General features: G+C 42.3%; 3 protein-coding genes across 5 annotated transcripts in view; 2 read left to right on the forward strand and 1 right to left on the reverse strand.

Annotated features, from left to right (window-relative positions):
- Positions 1–6,609, forward strand: part of LOC131462634 (rap guanine nucleotide exchange factor 4-like) — a 23,046-nt gene extending 16,437 nt beyond the window's left edge. Inside the window, exons 17-32 of one of the 3 annotated variants that reach the window (XR_009240895.1) lie at positions 79–229; positions 320–408; positions 512–539; positions 1,203–1,278; positions 1,470–1,616; positions 1,773–1,870; positions 2,280–2,405; positions 2,609–2,787; positions 2,892–2,982; positions 3,067–3,117; positions 3,455–3,542; positions 3,638–3,702; positions 3,827–3,881; positions 3,994–5,212; positions 5,444–5,508; positions 6,410–6,609. Coding sequence is in view for 2 of the 3 variants with exons in the window: in XM_058634014.1 (XP_058489997.1) it covers positions 79–229; positions 320–408; positions 512–539; positions 1,203–1,278; positions 1,470–1,616; positions 1,773–1,870; positions 2,280–2,405; positions 2,609–2,787; positions 2,892–2,982; positions 3,067–3,117; positions 3,455–3,542; positions 3,638–3,702; positions 3,827–3,881; positions 3,994–4,121 (1,372 nt within the window). In the remaining variant the exon portion in view is untranslated. Of the gene's footprint in view, positions 1–78; positions 230–319; positions 409–511; positions 540–1,202; positions 1,279–1,469; positions 1,617–1,772; positions 1,871–2,279; positions 2,406–2,608; positions 2,788–2,891; positions 2,983–3,066; positions 3,118–3,454; positions 3,543–3,637; positions 3,703–3,826; positions 3,882–3,993; positions 5,383–5,443; positions 5,509–6,409 lie in introns of those variants that run through there. The other 2 variants (XM_058634014.1, XM_058634027.1) reach the window with 2 other exon arrangements.
- A 318-nt stretch (positions 6,610–6,927) lies between these two features.
- LOC131471153 (mitogen-activated protein kinase kinase kinase 20) lies at positions 6,928–18,594 on the forward strand. The gene is made up of 11 exons (XM_058647517.1): positions 6,928–7,358; positions 10,398–10,485; positions 11,286–11,387; positions 12,347–12,412; positions 12,515–12,543; positions 12,679–12,816; positions 13,443–13,529; positions 14,469–14,543; positions 14,821–14,927; positions 16,454–16,634; positions 16,729–18,594. Exons 1-11 carry the CDS (start codon positions 7,200–7,202, stop codon positions 17,692–17,694), a joined length of 1,998 nt encoding a protein of 665 aa, XP_058503500.1. The 5' UTR covers positions 6,928–7,199; the 3' UTR covers positions 17,695–18,594.
- dnah9l (dynein, axonemal, heavy polypeptide 9 like) overlaps positions 18,564–18,957 on the reverse strand; it is a 36,157-nt gene continuing 35,763 nt past the window's right edge. Inside the window, exon 89 of the mRNA XM_058645524.1 lies at positions 18,564–18,941. Coding sequence (XP_058501507.1) covers positions 18,694–18,941 — 248 coding nt within the window. The 3' untranslated portion in view covers positions 18,564–18,693. The remainder of the gene's footprint in view (positions 18,942–18,957) is intronic.

Genomic DNA, 18,957 nt, shown 5'->3' on the forward strand with positions numbered 1-18,957 from the left:
TCACTGCCTGTGTGTGTTTTCTGTGTCAGAAACACAAGATCTGCTGTATTTGTAATTATCTTTAACCTTCATGTGCACCTACCACGTGGCATCTCCGCCTGGCTCTGAGCAGGAGAGGCTTGAGTATGCACTCAACAACAAGAGGAGGGCCCTCATCCTAGCTCTGCGCTGGGCTAGCACACACTCCTACCTGCTGCAGGAGGAGCCCGCTGCTATCTCTTTCTTGGAGGTAAATACAAATACAAAGATGCTTTCAAATGCAGTAAATTGGATCCTCTGCATGGTTTGAATGTCCTACTTTCTGTCTGTCTTACTGCAGGAGTTATACGGAAGTTTATTGAATGATTCTCGGATGCTGAGAGCTCTGAAAGACTTTGTTCCTGACCTGGAAAACATTGTGAAATTACAGTATGTTTTCTCACATGCTACATTTGGCTAAAGTTTTTCACATGTTTTACTCCCTAACCTCAGTCATATTTATTAATGATGTCATTTTCTACTTTTTTTGCAGTTCAGAAGAAGCCAAATCAACAAAAAAGGTATGTCTGGATTAAGAAAAAAATGTATCTACAGCAATGATCATTAGTGTCTACAATTACTAATAACTACAATCCCAACTCGGATGGCACAAACCCATCCACATACATACGTAACTGTTGCACCATTTTATTTTTACATACTTCAAACCTTTGGTTCATTTTCAGGTGTCAGCAACAGGCAGATATTACATTTTTAATGTGGGTCTGCTCGAGAGTAGCAGCAATATCAGAAGTGACAGACTGTTAACATTATATATGATAAATAATAAACATTCATCCATAACTATGTCAGCTGGGATTGGCTTCAGCGGCCCTGTGACCCTCATGTGGAGGATGAAGCAGTAGATGATGAATGAATGAACTTTGATGAGAGAGAGTTAGCTATAATTGGATGAAGCTTCTTCTCTTTCCAGGAGAAAAGTATCCACACAGTTCCTTTCTACTTTCAGTCTGTATTTTATGCATCCCTACCACAGATCCTTGTTTTTCTTCTTCTCTGGGCTGCAAATGTAAACTGGCTGTTATCAGTGAACCAGTATTTCAGTTTTTACATGTTTTTTATGATTTTTCTACTATACATTCCAATACATTTGTTTCCTATAGCCCCTTCAACTGCATCATAATGTTGTGGATACTGACGTGTTGTCCCGTATAATTCAACAGAAAACATTAATACGACAGTTCAGCAATGGAGAGGAAAGACTGCAAAAGAAACAGCCCATTAGGAATCACGATGACAGTAAGTTTGTGTTTAATATCCTTTTTTTGTCTTACTAGCATCAGTCAAGCAAAATTGTTTGATATTGCCATGAGATTTAAATGTGAATGTGAATGAATTCTAATCTGCTGGGTTTAAGACTTCATTAGATATGGTCAGATACTATATCATAGTATTGCAGTATTGATTGTATTATGTGTATGTTTGTGTAGTCCTACTGAAGGTCTACTGCAGTGACCACACATACACTACGATCCGGGTTTCTGTGGCAGCAACAGGACGAGAAGTTATTGGTGCTGTGGCCGACAAACTTGGCACGAGTGACGAGCTGGTGTTGATCCACCTCAGCTCTGCTTGTGGTAAGAACACTGATCGATTCAACTATTCAACAGTCGCATCACCTATAGAGACATTATTAATCCTTTCAGTGGATTCTGGTAAACCACTTTACCTTAAAAACTGATGCGTAGTTTTACCACTGTTATACAGGCCAGTCTTCTCTCTTTGTGTTATAGAAAAACTAATCTTGAAGCCAAATGACGTGTCGGTGTTTTCTTCTTTGAACATCAATGGGCGATTATTTGCCTGTCCACGAGACCAGCTTAGCAGTGTGGTAAGAGGAGAGTCTTTGCCCTGCTCACTTGGAATATGTTGCTATTAAACTGCTTTAATGTATAGTTTAATGGTCTTGTAGCAATGCTTTTGTACAGCGTGTATGTGTGTGTATATATATATATATATATATATATGTATATGTATATGTATATATATATATATGTATATGTATATGTATATATATATATGTATATGTATATATATATATGTGTGTGCGTATATGTATATATATATATACTGTATATTGTGACAAATATACAGTGACTGGCCAGTCAATTCACAAAATGACTCCCTGGATAACAGCTGTATATCATACATCTTAGTGGTGCTATTATTATACGTCTTCTGGCGTGTGTTTGCTATGTGCTTGTGAATTTTTGTGTTCTTTTGTGACTTGTGTGTCTCAGGCTCCTCTTCCAGACCAGGAGGGCCCCTCTGCAGGCTCCATGTCAACTTTTGAGCTGATGAGCTCTAAGGACCTGGCTTACCAAATGACCATGTTTGACTGGGAGCTCTTCAGCTGTGTACATGAGGTATCTCTCTTACACAGACACACTATAAATGACCTAAGACCAGTACAGACAAGAGTGTTGGGGCTGCACAGGCCTTGTTCTGATTGTTCATACAGTAGCAAAACTCATATTTGATACAGGAATAATAGACTCAGGATGCAACAACTCCCCACTGAATAAACTGTAAACTGTATTCTCTTGATGTCTCTTCCCCCGCTCCTCAGCACGAGTTACTCTACCACACGTTTGGCCGACAAAGCTTCAGAAGAACAACAGCTAACCTGGATTTGTTCCTGCGGAGATTCAACCAGGTTCAACTGTGGGTTGTCACTGAAGTCTGTCTCTGTGGACAGCTCAGCAAAAGAGTCCAGCTCCTCAAGAAGTTCATCAAGATAGCTGCACAGTGAGTGACAACTGTCACGTGCCTTCGCGTGCAAGCAACTAGGTGGATTTTTAGTTGCATTTGCTCGAGTTCTTATTTGTGGTTTTTTTTTTTTTTGTCTGTAGCTGTCGAGAGTTTAAGAACCTGAATTCGTTCTTTGCCATTATTATGGGGATGAGCAACCCTGCTGTCAGCAGACTGAGCCAGACGTGGGAGGTAAAGTATTCTGTATATCTGTTTTCCGCTGCAAACCTTGCTTGTATTCTGTCTTTGCTAAAGTTCTACATACATTTTTGGCAGAAACTCCCCACAAAGTTTAAGAAGTTCTACGCTGAGTTTGAGAGCATGATGGTAAGTTGCATTTATAAGACTTTCAAAACATATTTAAAGGAGTAGTACTTTGAATTGGTTCAGTAGATTGATACAGTAGGGAACCGTGATGCAGTGGCAATGGTTACAATGTAATCCTACGGGGCAACTGCAACATTTCACATGTCCATCAAAAAGGCTTGTTTTTAGCCAATACATGGCTCAAACTGGTCTCACTCTGAATTTCCACAAGAAGATGAACTGGCTTCTATTTTTAAGAGGTTAAATGAAATCAAAGTACGTTAAATCAAAATAATCAGAAATAATGAACTAATAATTTAATTTATTTTGTAATGACTGGTGATACGTTTTGTGACAGGACCCATCCAGAAACCACAGGTCCTACCGACTCACTGTTACCAAACTGGAGCCGCCAATCATCCCCTTTATGCCCCTCCTTCTTAAAGGTATGACTCACTTATCAACTAGTGACTTATACAACTACTTTTAACTAGTAGTGAGAGAAATACAGCTGCCATTCATTTTCATCACTTCTTTTCAGACATGACATTCACACATGAGGGCAACAAGACATTCATTGACAATATGGTCAATTTTGAGAAAATGGTGAGTTTTTGTGCACAATAAAAGTGATAATTACCAAGTTCATATAATAATAATAATAATAATAATCATAAGTCTTACAAGTGTCCACACTCATGCTTGACTTAATGTCTTTGGTTTTTTGTAGCGTCTTATAGCTAACACTATTCGACAAGTGAGACATTGTAGAAGCCAACCTTTCAGTAAGAATAACATTCTTTATCAGTTCATTACATTTGTTTGCTGACTTTATCGGATTTCTCCACTAATGACTCTTTCTCTTATTCTGTAATTGCTCCTATTCTGCTGTGTTAGATCCAGACATATGCCAACCAAACAAAAACCAAGCAGAGGTGCGGGGTTACGTCAGGAAGCTCTGCGTCATTGACAACCAGAGGGCGCTGACGCAGCTCTCCTATAGGCTGGAGCCTCGGCGGACATGAGCTCCACATGTTAAAACCACAATCGCCTTCTCTGTGACACTAGCAGCAAAAGAAAAAAAAAAGACAAAAACACACAAATGACCCGGATGAAATAACACAACTGGATGTTCAGTAGCAAATCACAACACTCAGTGACATTATCACTCTTATGGACTATTATGAATCAAGGACATATACTGTGCCATTAAAAGCCTCTTCCTCCTGGACAGACACACTGTTCAGCTGCTCTCCTGTCGCTGTGACTGATGGTTTAAACCACATTAGCTGTCACTCGTTGGGACCTGTTAGATAGAATTGTAATGTATAGAACTGGAATCAGTATCCTGCATGACTGAACTTCATTGGCTTTTTGTTCTATACAGTGGATTTCTATCGGCGTGTCCTGTAATGTTGTGCTACCCAAGATTCGCCCTTGTTTACATTATATTGCTGTACTTGCCTGTAAAGCAAACTTTACTCTCTTGACAGATGTACTCGTGGACAGACACTGAGAACCACATAGTCTGTAGTGAAAATTAGACTCCTCATTGTCCCTGGTGAATACATGGAAAGGTATAACATCTGAAAGCACTTATTTACTTCAGAATCTACTGGAGTATGTCAAGTCTTTGAGAGTCTTTAGGATTTGGTGTCCTTTAGGTGAATATTGGTGTCCCTTTACTAGTCAGACAAATTTCAAAACTATTCACAAGAGTATTAGTTGAATTAAAGCCTTCCTTCCGAGCAGTGTTCAAATTTGTCAATATACTGTGTTTCATTTTTGCAGTGGAGGACACCTTATGATTACAAATTATCCTAGATGAGGAGGTTACTTGGTCGAATCTGTTTTGCTGGATGACCTTGTTGTGTCTCTTTGATTTGGAAGCAATGACCGTGGATAGATGGAGTCTAAAAAGCATCTCAAGAACCTTGTCATCTCCCAGCTGTGTTCAGTCCGTGTTATTTTCATTTTGTATAACAGGGTGTAGAGTTTGAGCGTGTTCTTGACAAGTGTCATTCATTTTCTTTTTGATCTCAGGAGCTTTTGATGTGATGGTGTTTGTCGAGAACTGCAGCGATGCTGCCCCCTCCCCATCCCCCCAGAGCTGCCTGTAAGTGTACTGTTTGTGTAGTCTGCCTTGTAAATAATAATAAAAGAAAGCTAATTTAACAGTGCTAATGCTCAGGACGTACTTTTGTTCTCCCTGTTTGGATCTAGTGATTGAAAAAAGCAATACATTTAATTTTTTTGGGCCTAAGGAAAATCAGCAAGCCTAACTTCAAAGAAACTTTCTCTTTACAGCACTTTTTATACATTGACAAATTAATGATATTTTCTTTAGCCTTACTGCAGGGGGTGCTGCTGGTGTAGTGGATGGTTGTGGAGAGTGCACCTGGTTCATGTAAGGTCAGTAGTGTGTATCACTTGACAATGAGGAAGATGACCAATGCATATAATATGTATCTTCAGATTGGCTTCTGCAAATTGGGGCACTTGAATGACTTGACATGCAGCACAGAGCAGATTAATAACGTCCTGTCATTCTGAACACGGATGAGTCACTTCTGAGAAAAAAAATAACCCACCTGGTATCATTGAGAGTACATTTGTTTGTTTGTGTCAGAGAGTGGTTGTAGACTTTGAGAGACACGGACATGGGGCAGCTTAAATCATGTTGAATCATGGGAAGTGTAGATGGAGCTCAACTCACACCAGTGACTGTAAGTTTAAATACAGTCTTTGCCTCTGCTGCATCATTTTAAATCATTTAAGTCAACAAAGCCTGGTGGTTATCGCTCCGTGTCGTCTATTCATGACCAAGTATGGGAAAAAAATGTGCACATGGAGGAGAGAATACCATTGTTTTGCAATTTGAGGTCACTTTATGTTATGCACACATAACATAACACAATTATTTTACATGTGCATCAGACAACTAGGTCTCAGATAAATAAATGTCTATTACTTTTGGTGGAAATTTGGATTTTGAGGATAAGATCTGACCCATGCAGTGGGAATATTGTGTTTCGAGCATATTGTATAGCACTTTTATGCTTCCTACAGCAAGAACCATAGAATTTGGCACTGCCTTTAGTTCCTCTGTAATGCCATCCTGCAGCACGAGTATTAAAAATCATGTAAATGTTTTTCTTTTCCGTCAAATGTAACCATTAGCTATCACACTCCTTCAGCCCTTTAGTCATGTATCAGTTATGAATCATTATGAAGTCTACTTTAAGACATGAAAACTGACGACCAGTGAGAAGTGTCCTAACTTCCCGAGCTGATCTCACCTGTCCCTGCACAGTGATGTCAGCATGGCTCTCCTTTCCGATGAGGTCACCGGGTCATTCCTGTTGGGCTGAGTAACACACTGTCCCTGTCTGGCTTCTCTGGTGAGTGTGTGTTTTTAGCTGCAGTGTGTGAGAGAAGGATTTAGTTATGTGTGGCAGTCGTCCTTGTTGCTAACTGATTTACTATCTATGACATGCCATAGGTTGAAGTTGTGTGTGTTTGTGTGTGTGTGTTGGGTGGGTGGGGGGTTTGGGGCGTGCAGTTTATGGAGATCTTTATATAGCTACAGTTATCCACTAAGAAGGAATACCCTGGATGCCAGTGGCCATATTTGAACAGTGTGTCTGCTACACACTCACTGCAAACCGTAACTTACACACACTCAAAACACTCACCTCCCTTTCATCTTCACACACTGTGTGTGTTGTGTGTGTCTATGTTGTAGTTACACTGTATCACCACTATCGGGCAATGTTGTCTAGTAGTGACGGGGGGCCTCGACATTCCCTGACTCACAGGGTGCAAACTTCTATCTCTCTCTCTCTCTCTCTTCCAGCACTTTCTGGTTTCTTCCCTCTGACAATCTCTTCTGTCGCCTGACAACATCCACTCTGACCTCGCAGAGGAAACTACTCCACCTCTCTTAATTTGTCATCCTTCACTCTCGCTGTACTGATCTGAGAATTGTTCATACTTTTGGGCCGGCCGTTTTGGGACTTGAGAGTGCAAGCTTTTGGCCTCTCTTTGTATGTGAATGTGTTTGTGAGTGAGTGAGTGTGTGAGAGTGTGTGAGTCAGTATGCCATGTCGTCCCCTGGCTCGTCGTTTGTGCAGATAAAGCATGAGGACCTGCTTTTCTATGAGAACTGTGGAGGAGGCAGCTTTGGGAGCGTCTACAGGGCCATCTGGATATCCCAGGACAAGGAAGTGGCTGTGAAGAAGCTTCTAAAGATTGACAAAGAGGTAAGAGGGTGGACACACACACTCGAACACTACAACACAACCGTATCACACAAAAAATGGATATCCATGCACACCAGTGGTAGGGTTGCCAGGTCTGCGTTGGGGGGGGGGGGAACTGCAAATCAAAACCTTCAAGATATACTGCTGCCACATGCCCAACGACATTACTATCATTGCCACACATTTGTAACATCTACAATGACAATACATACACATACAATAAGCATAAATGTTTATTTGTGCCAGCATTAAAAGCTGTTTACCCTAAATAGGTATTTAACCAGTGTCCCAAAATGGCCTACTATATGGTCATATCAAAATCGAAATATAGTTCTGTGAAGATCAGTTTACTGATGTTTTTTGCTTCCTCTTTCCCTTTTCCCCCTCCACCCTGCCTGTTTGACACAAAGTTATTGTTTATGTCACATGTATTTACTGCACACACACACAAAACCATGAGCCACAACATTAACACTGGTTGTGAATGAACAATAAATGTGTGTGTGTATATATATATATATGTGTATATATATATATATATATATATACGTATATATATATATATATGTATATGTGTATATATATATATATATACACATATATACATACATATACATATTGATTTAATTTTAGTGTTTCTCAAATGGGGGAAAATATTGATATTGGGATACACTTTATAAAGAAGAAAGACAAAGCATTCTGGGCAAATGTGTGCATAATATAACATTTCTGTGATGCCTAATAATATTTTGTACTGGTAAAGAAACCGTTTCCATGTCTGTCTGATAAATTAATTAAAAATGTAATTTTAAACATATTTTCTACATAAAATTTAATTTTCTACTTTAACAAAATCTCCAGTAAAATACTAATTTGAACCATCTATAATTTCTTGTCAAATCTCCGGGAATGGCTGCTGTAAAGGGGCTGAACCTGATGCTGTACAGCAAAATAAAATCATTGAACTGGAGCTATTTTACAATCACCAGTGTTGCTTGATTATATGGTTTGGGATCTCTCCCCCATCTTGATCCATGTTGTGAATGCAACACAGACCTGCTCGACCCACAGACAGATCACCTCATTACCTCAAATGTAGCCCAATTCTGTTGGAAAACCACAGACTTGGCCTCCCTGACGAATGGGACATGGCTGCTCTTAACAAATCAGTTTCCACTAATTTCTCTTTGAACTCAGACACTCAGAGCCCCCTCCTCCTTCTGCTGTTGAACTTGTGTTTATCTTAAACATACCTCTCTGTCCTCCCCCTCCTCCCGCTCTTTTGTGGAAGGAGCGTTTTTTATTTATGCCAGCACTCCTCTGTTCCTCCCATTGTATGTCAGGGCGAGGTGTGTGGTCATTCTCATGCTTTAATGCACTGCAGTCCAGGCCGGGTGGTTCTCCACGTAGTATATGACCCCGATAATGATCCAAACATAGTTTCCTTCCGTGTTATTAATGCTGGAGCGGTGCTGCTTCACAAGCCAGTGTCAGGGAATCAGGACGACCTGTGGGTGAGTCAGGCATGTACTGTATATACAGACAATGCATTGTCACACATGGGCTGACAATCACTTTCTCACACTTGTGGACAAACACGTGGAGGGTGGGCAGACATGTTATTATGGATAACTGCTGCTGAGCATATTCTTCATGAATCTTTCACACACTGAATGTGGAATCCATCCATCCATCTTGTACCGCTTTATCCTCCACATGAGGGTCGCGGTAGGTGCTGTGCCAATTTTCAGAGGGAAGAAGCCGGAGAAAACCCACGCACACACGGGGAGAACATGCAAACTCCATGCAGAAAGACACTTGTTCTGACCGGGTCACGAACCCGGGTCTCATTGCTGCAAAGACAAGAGTGCTAACCACTACACCAACTGTGTGGCCCTTTTAAGTGAAAAAAGTTAAGGAAATAAAAACACCAAACTACATGTACATACATAAATACATATAACTCACCATCATATGACCAAAAGCACTCATTATAGAGAATTACATTTTCACAATTTGTCACATTTCACATTGTGATTTTGGTCGCGCTACTTTGTCATCTTTAAAAAGTGAGAAACACTGGTCCAGTTCATTGAGGTGGAATAATTACTTATAGTTTTTAATTTAAACTCTTAATCTGAAAAGTTACGGTTGGATAACTCGGATGTAACCATGATGAGGAAGTAAAACCTAAAGTATATCATGTCACTTTTAAAAATCTGTGGACGCAGAAATATAAAGACGCTCAAAAGTAGTGCAAAAGAACAGTATTTGTGTAATTGTACCTTTTTAAAGTTGCTTTCCATCGCTACAGTATATTCACAAAATGATATTTGACAAACTCACATATGGTAGACCGAGGAAAAAAAGAGTTCTCTTTCTTTGGAAGAAAAACTATTTATAAAACGTTTTGATTTTCAGTTGCAGTTGCTTGTGTGATTTCATAGATGTGATGGTTAGCGAGGCATCATTTCCACATAATGTAAAGGTTATGACCTACAATAAATGTCAGTTCAGATTTATGTTTTGTTTGTCACCGCAGTGTGAAAGGCCTTTGTTTGCAGGCTTAACCTGAGGCACGACAGAGGTTCAGACACGAGTTCAGACGACACCGTCTGAATTTAGTTCAAACTTGGCCCGTAACTCTAGGATTTTAATGTTGTGTTTTCAAAAGTGCTGAAAAGTGTATTTCTTTCACTACAAATGGCTAATGGGCTGAATAGTTTGCTTATTAGATTATTTAAAGTCGGAAAGTCTAAATGAATACTGCTCTGCCTGGACCTCGCTTGCATGTGTAAACTTGACTATTGTTATAGCATAATACCATCTATTATATTGTGATGTATGTATTTATATAATAAATGCTGGAAAAGCGTGAGAAATGGATCTTGAGAGTGCTTTGAATTTGACCTTGTAATCACTGTAATTTAAATGCTATCTCTCTGCACCAGTGTCAGATACTGGACCACTGAAGTAATCTGCTAATGAAGTTGTTCATGTCCCTTCTCTTGTTTCTTCTTCTCCCTTTTCCTCGACCAGGCTGAGATTCTCAGTGTCCTGAGTCATAAGAACATCATTCAGTTTTATGGAGCCGTGCTGGAATCTCCCAACTATGGCATTGTCACAGGTCAGACACTGTGTGTGTGTGTGTGTGTTTGTATGTACAGTATGTGTGTGGGAGAGAGCGAGACACTCATATCCTTTAAGATTTCCTCATAAGAATAACAATATGAACATATGGCCAGGGTCATTTAATCCCTGTCTTCAGTGAGGATAAGAGAATACTGTATGCTCCGTTCAGAAAGGGGTCAGAGCAGATGGTTCTCTCTTTGATTTGATCATATTTGGTCCTGGACGTGCCACTTAAACGCACGTTAGCACATGCTCGGGTGGCCGAGCAGTGTTAGTGTGCGTTTTGAAGTGTCACGGTCTACTCTTGAGCACAGGTTCCTGCTGCTTTTCCTGGCAGGACATTTGTAACTGAGACCAGCGTGTTTAGACGTGGTAGTAATCCTGGATAGAGTCAAATGGTTACGACACAGCGGCGGTGGCGACGACGACGGCGACACACGACTGAAAAACCTGTCTGGCTGTAGTTCTCGCTGCGGTCGAGTCTGACCAAGTATTCCGCCCCCTTGAATAAAAACAGGTTTTCCAGATATTTTCATTGTCAAATCTTAAAGGCTGGGCCATGTGCAGCTGTTAAACATTATAGAATAATGAGGTAGACCACAAGATATCACATTCTTTAAAATATCAATCAAAGCGGACAGTTAGCCATCGTTTACAAAGCTGACACATCTGTATTCAATCCATTCATTTTGCTCATGGACTTGGTGACTGTGTAGCTGTATAAACATAGATACACATGTGCTTTTTTTTTTTTTTTTCAATAATCAATGTTTCCATGTGTGTCACTGTTTGCAGAATATGCTAGCGGGGGTTCTCTGTATGAGTACCTCTCCAGTGAGCAGAGTGAGGAGATGGACATGGAGCAGATCATGACATGGGCCATACAGATGGCCAAAGGTAAGACTGAGGACATAGTACTTGTGTTCGAGCACCAGGGTCCATTATTTAGAGAGAATCCTTTACTCGCCTCTTCATTCACTTGTTTATATTCCGCACCGACAAGCTTTTTAATCATTTACTACAACAGGCAGGAATAAATGAATTCATTAAAGCCATGGTGCGTAACTAAAGGTGTTGTTTATGTTATTATTCAGCCTCAGTTTGAGCCTCAGTGTAACATTATTTGTATGCTGCTGTGTCCCTCACCTGAATACTACTGGGTTATTTGAACAGTAGTAACATTAATTCCCTTCTGAAGTTCTTTGTGGATGTTTCTTTGTATGTTTCAGACATATTTACAACCTGGTTGCAGCCATCTCGCTTTACTAGTGCAATGTTGCTATTGCCTCTGTCTACTCTGACATAAAATCAGTCATGTCCTACAGCGTGGAAACATTGCTGGGCAACACAATATTTAAATAAAAGAGTCCTTTGGAGCCGATAGTCTTAAGTAGCACTGAGTGAACTTATTTGACAAAGGTTTAAATGTAAAAAGACGAAAGATTTGTTTATATAAAAAAGTTACACAATACAGAACAGCAGTAGCAGATGAGTTTTTGGCAGGAAAGGATTAATTGATTCATAAAAGGGTTAAGAAATTGTACTTTTGATGAGTAATCAAAGGTTGAGGATGAAGATGAAAGATTAATAAATCCACAGATGTTCTCTGGGTTTTGATGAAAAGTCACCTGTCAAATAGAGTGATAACAATTAAAAGTTGAATTCAAGCCTGCTCATGTTTAATCTGTTGAGAACAAACTCGTAAATTTTGTCCTCATTATTTCTGGTCCTTTGTTTTCTATATAAATCTGTAGCCTAAGAAAGAGTGGATTTCTGCCCAAATCGTTCAGCCAACGTCTAAGAAATGTAATAAAAACAATTTTCACACTTCTTAAATGTCATTTGTCATCTTTCAGGAATGCATTACCTGCACGCAGAGGCTCCAGTCAAAGTCATTCATAGAGACCTCAAGTCACGCAATGGTAACGTTTGACTTCGATCACACTCTGAGTTTGTCTTGCACGTGTAAACAACAGTGCTCTTCATACTTTACCTTCACTCACATCACTTCTCTTGCTTCACAGTGGTAATGACAGCAGACAAAGTGCTGAAGGTTTGTAACTGTTATCTTGTGATTTATGGACAAGAACATTGTTATCTTTGGCATTTGTTTTCAATTCACTTCAGACACACAGCTTTTATTTTAGGTTATTTTTTTTCCCCCTCATTCTCTCTGTTGCAATTCCAGATTTGTGATTTTGGAGCATCTAAGTTTCTCTCTCATACCACCCATATGACGGTGGTGGGCACGTTCCCCTGGATGGCACCTGAAGTCATTCAGAGCCTGCCTGTGTCTGAGACCTGTGACACCTACTCCTATGGCGTGGTGAGTTCTCAGCACTGCACATGATGCCAGAGATCAAACTTTCCTATTCTGACATGAAGATCTACAGCTAAACATCAGAGGAAAAAAGGAAACGTTAAATAAATACAAGTGTTGCATGTTCTCATCTCTCCATGAGTGTGTGGGTTTTCTCCCACGGTACAAAAACATGCAGATTTGGGGATTAGGTCAACTGGACACTTAGAGTGGATGGTTGTTTGTCGCTATGTGTGGAAAACAACAGAAACAAAACAGGAACTTGTTGGATCTACAACATTTAAGCTGATTAAGATCCGATAAGCTGGTTGCAGAATTCAGTCACTGTTTCTGGAAAAGTCTCTTTATCTTTAATCTTCAGATGTAGCATGTTGTCCCACTCCTTCAACCACATACTGCGTACCAAAGATTTTCAGAGTTGCAGCAGCAGTTATTTATCTAGCAGTGTGGACAGGGATGCGGCCTGGGCTTCTCACATGGAACAATAAAGGGGAAGAGACAAACTCGCTTTTAAGAAAGCTGAATTCATGACCCCACGCCATTTGTAACCTTGGACAGTGGATACATGGATGAGACAAATTCCCGTCTTGATCTACTGCACAGGATGTGATGTTTGAATGTTCTGTGACCAGGTGCTGTGGGAGATGCTGACTCGGGAGGTTCCTTTCAAAGGCTTTGAAGGGCTGCAGGTTGCGTGGCTGGTGGTGGAGAAACAAGAGGTAACACACGCACGCAGACGCACGCAGACGCACACAGACACGCAGACGGGCACGTGTACCTTTTCGAATACCTTGTAAACATGTAGACCCACCAGACTTTGAGAAGGCTGCAGGAACAATGCGATGCTCTCATGGTTTCCACTGTGAGTTGGTGAGACTGAGGCTGGGTATTTTTAGGCCTGATGTCAGTTCTGTGCTCTTGTAAGGACTGGATACACAGCAGTGGAGCTCAGCCAGAGCCCCCCTCCCCAGCTAATGCCTTTATGAGCGGAAGAGAGACAGAGGGAAAGGACTACAGCGATAGGCGGGTTGATTCAAGAGTGTTTATGGGTGGAAGGGGATGATGGTTAAACAGTGTTTTTCAGTTACTGACGTGCCCGAATCCCCTCTAGCAGCCACACAGCGTCACAGTGGGAGCCAGCAAACAACTGAGAACATGATTCCTGAGTAGCTGTTGGCTAAGCTCCAAATACTCTCCCTAAATAACTCGCTGTGTCTCTTCCTTTCCCAGTCTCCCTCTGATTTTCCTCTTCACGGCTACACCTCTTCCTGACCCTCCAACTTGCCCTCGCTCCACTCAGTGATATTTTAGGATTAATCCCCACAGAAAACTGTTTCCATTTACTGCGCAGCCCCGTGGAGCTGTCTGGGCTCATTCAGACCTGTGCTGAGGCCACACTGAGATCCTAACGCAGGAACTCTATCTTAGTGCCGTGTTGCTGCAGTTTGCAATACGACCGAAAGATAAACACGGACACTCTTGTATGTCACCATTTTATGTCAGACATAAAAGGCTCATTTGAAGTCTACAAAAAACAACTTATTCTACGCTTGTACAAACATTACTTACAGTATGTGTTCATTTTCTGCCAGTAACGCATAGTAAATGTGCCACACTGGACCTTTAACTGGCTTTTGTTTATGACTCTGTTTATCTAGAGGCTGACCATCCCCACCAGCTGTCCAGCTAGTTTTGCTGAGCTGATGAGGAAATGTTGGCAAGCAGACCCAAAGGTAAGCTCGAGATGGATCCAAAGACTATCTTATTGAAGAGACTGGGCAGGACGTACTCAGGGGGCCCCTTTATCACACTGTACCAAACTAACGTCACTGGGTCTAATTAGGGGGGGGGGGTTTCAACCATAAAATCACTGCAGTCTGCTATTTGATATGTATAAACAGGGGTTCTCTTAAAATTGTTGTTGCCCTGGTTAGCAACACCCCTGAATAATAAGATAATAAAAACATGTATGAGTGTTACTTCTGCTTGTGTGCACGCATGTACCTACAGGAGCGTCCGCAGTTTAAGCAGGTGCTGGTAACCCTGGAGACCATGGCCAATGACAGCAGACTACCGGACCAGTGCAATTCCTTCTTACATAACAAGGACCAGTGGAGGTACAAACACAGAGTTTTGTAGATGTATAAGTCTTAAGCCAACATGAGATTTGTTGTTTCTGCAATGCTATAATGACCATATATAATGCAGCATGCGACCAGAAAATACAGGAAATATGAACAACATCACATTTTCGGACAATAACACAAAGAAAGAAAGAAAGAAAACAGCTTGTCAAATATTGAGTGTGACCTTCCCTTACACTTGAACAACACCAGGACCCTGCACTGGAACAACTATAATTAACGTTGTTGGTCAACACCTGTGTTTGTCCTTGTGCGTCATGATGAAAATGGCTGCTGTCAAAAAGGTCTTTTACGTGGGGGTTGATTCAAGACCGCTTTAAGCATTCTTCATATCCTGCATATTCTGGTTGTATCTTCATAGAAATATTATTAAAACTTTGCTAAATGACTAAGCTAATGGTGGCCTTGTATCTGCAGTGCATCGGAGCATGAGGCATCATCTCTAATCAAAGCTCAAAGAGAGGTTTTAGTTTCTTATCGCAAATGCAGTCCGTTGTTTACTTAAATTTAACTCGGCGCAGAATCTCAGCGCGCGCGCACACATTTACGCACGGCTCTGTGGACTGTAATGCTCAGGAGAGAAGTTGAATGTGTGACCCTGTACTCTACTTCAGTCTATAATAAGCTCTCTGGAAAGCGTCCATGAAAGAGATTCCTCTACTCCACTGTGCCCTCACTCCACCATGGGGGGAAACGACAGGAGACGGAGGGGAGAGGTGGTGGAAACATCAAGTATGGACAGGAGGAGACGTTCAGGGGAGGAACAGAAATGTAATGGGTGCATGTGAAATCAAAAACAGAGAATAGAGGGATAACAAGAGAGAGGACCGATGACAGGAGTAAAGACGGGGAGAGGGTGAGACTGAGAGAAACAGAGAGAGAGAGAGAGAGAGAAGGGTGGTGGACAGAGCAGAGGAGAGAAGGTGCGAGATTCTGTGCATATTTAACATGAGTACAGCGAGGCAATCAATTCTGAGTGAAGTTTTGGGTACGAGTGGAAAAACTTGGGACAAGGGGAAGAGTGGAGGAGGGGAAGAGACAGCGAAGGAGCTAAAGGGGTGGGCTAATTGAATAGGGAGGAATGGCAGGAGCATAGGAGAAGGTATGGCTGTGCATCAGATCTCTTGTCTATATTTAGCTGCTGTGAGAACTGATTGTGTTTGTGAATGCACTCTCATAGATACACACTCACAAATCACAGCAGTGACCTCCTGTGGTTGCTGCAAGTATTGCAGTCAAACGAGGACAAGCGTTTTGCATGTGCAATGACTGTTATTACAGGAATTACATCAAATAATGATGTTAGACTCTCATACAGTCTCATGTAGGAAATAGTTATCTTCTATTTTTAATACCTGCATTGTTTTTTTTTGATGTGTAGTTGTAATGACAAGTTGCACTTTTTATTTATATGTTTGTATGAGTTTATATGGGTTTAGTGATTTCCCAAACAGCCTCAGCAGTGATCCCTGATGTTCTCCCTGTATGCTGCCCTACAGGTGTGAAATTGAGTCGACCCTGGAACGCCTTCGGAAGCTGGAGCGGGAACTTTACTCCAAAGAGAAGGAGCTGGAGGAGAGGGAGAGGAGGCTGAGACTGTGGGAGGAAAGGCTGATGGAGCGGTCCAACATGACTCCCAGTCCCACCTCTCTACTCATGGAGCGCTCAAACATCTCACCAGTGAGTCACCGTGGAATAAGGTCCATGTAAATCTGTTCAGGCAGCTGACAGTGCGACTTTGTAATACCCTCCCCCTTGCTCTCATCTCTGACAGTTCTTCTCGCCGATGTCCATTGGTTCTTCTGGGTCTTTCTTCCGCTCGCACTCTCAGGACTCCAGCAGTACAGGAGTCAGCAGTGCCGGCGTCAGCTCTCTAATCCGCACCCTCAGCAACGGAGACACAGAGAGGGGGAGCAGCACGGTGCTGGAAAGGGGGGTGGGTTCACTCGACAGTGGGAGGCTGCATGCCATGCTCCTTGGGTTGCAGGGGAGATTCGGAGAGGAGGGCGAGGAAGAGGAGGGCACCCTGGAGGAGAAAGGCTGGGGTCAGCAAGAGAGACATGACAGTGGGAGCATGGAGGGAGGAAGAGTGCAGGTGACGCTTCGGAGCTTCCCAGGTGGTGTAGTGGAGAGGGAGGAGAGGACGTGGGAGGAGGGGGAAAGGGACAGAGGAGGCGTGCAGAGGAGCAGGGTGACGACTGTAGTACGAGGATACTCGGGTGGGGACGGGGAAAGGGAGAAGGAGAAGGAGGGGGCGTGGGAGATAGAAAAACGTGGAGACAGACTTAGTGAGAGAGGGATGGAGGGAGGGTTTGAAGGAGGGCGGCTCCCAACCATGTTCAAAAGTCTCCATGGGAGTTTGGGGGGCTTGGGGGACATGCTGTCTTTAGACATGGATGAGATGGGGGACATGGAGAGACTAGGCGACATGGACATGAACATGGGTGACCTGGGAGTGAAGGTGGTCGGTCAGGGAGTCAGGAGCGAGCTAGGGGTCAGGGGTCGGCGGAGTGACATGGGTGTCGTAGTTCAGGGAGTCAGAGGTGACCGCAGCGAGGCCATCAGCCAAAAGATTAGAGGTGAAGTGGGTGTCCTCGGCCGCTCGGGAGTGCAGGTGAGCATGCGGGCTTCATCCAATCAGAACTCTGTGAAGAGCTGCAGCGTGCGGCATGGAACCAAGATCAACATGGCTACTGCGGCCATGGACATGATGGAGCTCGACTGGTCTGACAGTGACTAGAAAGCACGTTAGCACACACACACACACACACACACACAAACAGGAAACACACAGAGGCCAAACTAGAGATATCGCCTTGTCAGCACATATAGTGTAAACTACAGTATGTGCATAATAGGGCTGTCACTTTTCCAAAAATCAAGTTAAATGAATATTACGTGACACCGCGTTCCTTTAATATTTAATATCCTTTGATATTCAGATATGGCTGTACATTTCACATTTCCTCCATTTCCACAGCAAAATAACATCAACGTCTTATTTTTCACATGGGTCCAGAGGGCATTCACGGATGGATCCTAAGGCCAAGATGTGCTCGGAGCACCCTCTGCTGGACCATGGGGTAATTACTTCAGACAGTCTGCTGCGCTTCTAGGCTAGTACGTTTTGAACTCAAACTGGTTATTAAGGTTAAACGCTACAATAAAACAGACAATATCTGGGTTATGTTGAAAAAGTGACAGCCCTAGTGTAAAGGAATCTCCAGTGGACAAAGAGCTGGTAGACACACATTTCTTTTGTTTATTTTTTTGTTTTTTATTGAATGGATGAATACTACACTCGTGTACTGTGAAATAGGAAGGAGCAAAAAGGCAATTTAAAGGTTGCCTTGTAACGTTGACAGAACGATTTCACCTGTGTAATTTAATATGCTACTAGAACTGATGCATAACATACTGTAAGAGGTACAAGTGTCGCGACATAACACACTTGAATGGCGCTCTAACGAGAGAGCACTGTCGGATGTTTCTCTCCTGCTTCTCTTGTAGTTGGTAGATTTGATTTTTGTTCGAAACAGGCTTTGACTTTTATCAGTTCTAACTGTGATCTAGTGTGTGAATTTCTTTTGGCATTTCCCTCTGTATATTTTATCATTTTTCAATAAAAAGAACAGAAACTCATGCTGGTCCTGTGAGTTTGCTCTGCGTTGAGCTGAGGACCCCCCCATTTTTAACCCACCTGTCCCTCTACAGTAGATACAATCCTCTGAACTCTGTCTCACACGCTGAGTAGCAAAGCCACTCCAGCCAGAACCCACTTTGCGGGCCGCTCCCGGGTCTTCAGGCTAAACGTCCACACATATGTGGGTCCTCTGATCTTGGTCTTGTAGAGAGGACATTCATAGATATTCCTGGTCTCGTGGCGATCATTGGGCACAGCTCGGACTGAGATGACGGGCATGTGGGGGGTCAGTTCCTTTAGACGGGCCTCGGTGATCACCCCGGCCTGCGTGTCCCATCTTGCCCCTGTGGGAGGACACGA

The sequence above is a fragment of the Solea solea genome, chromosome 1 (genome assembly GCF_958295425.1).
Source record: "Solea solea chromosome 1, fSolSol10.1, whole genome shotgun sequence".
In the NCBI taxonomy this organism is placed as follows: domain Eukaryota; kingdom Metazoa; phylum Chordata; class Actinopteri; order Pleuronectiformes; family Soleidae; genus Solea; species Solea solea.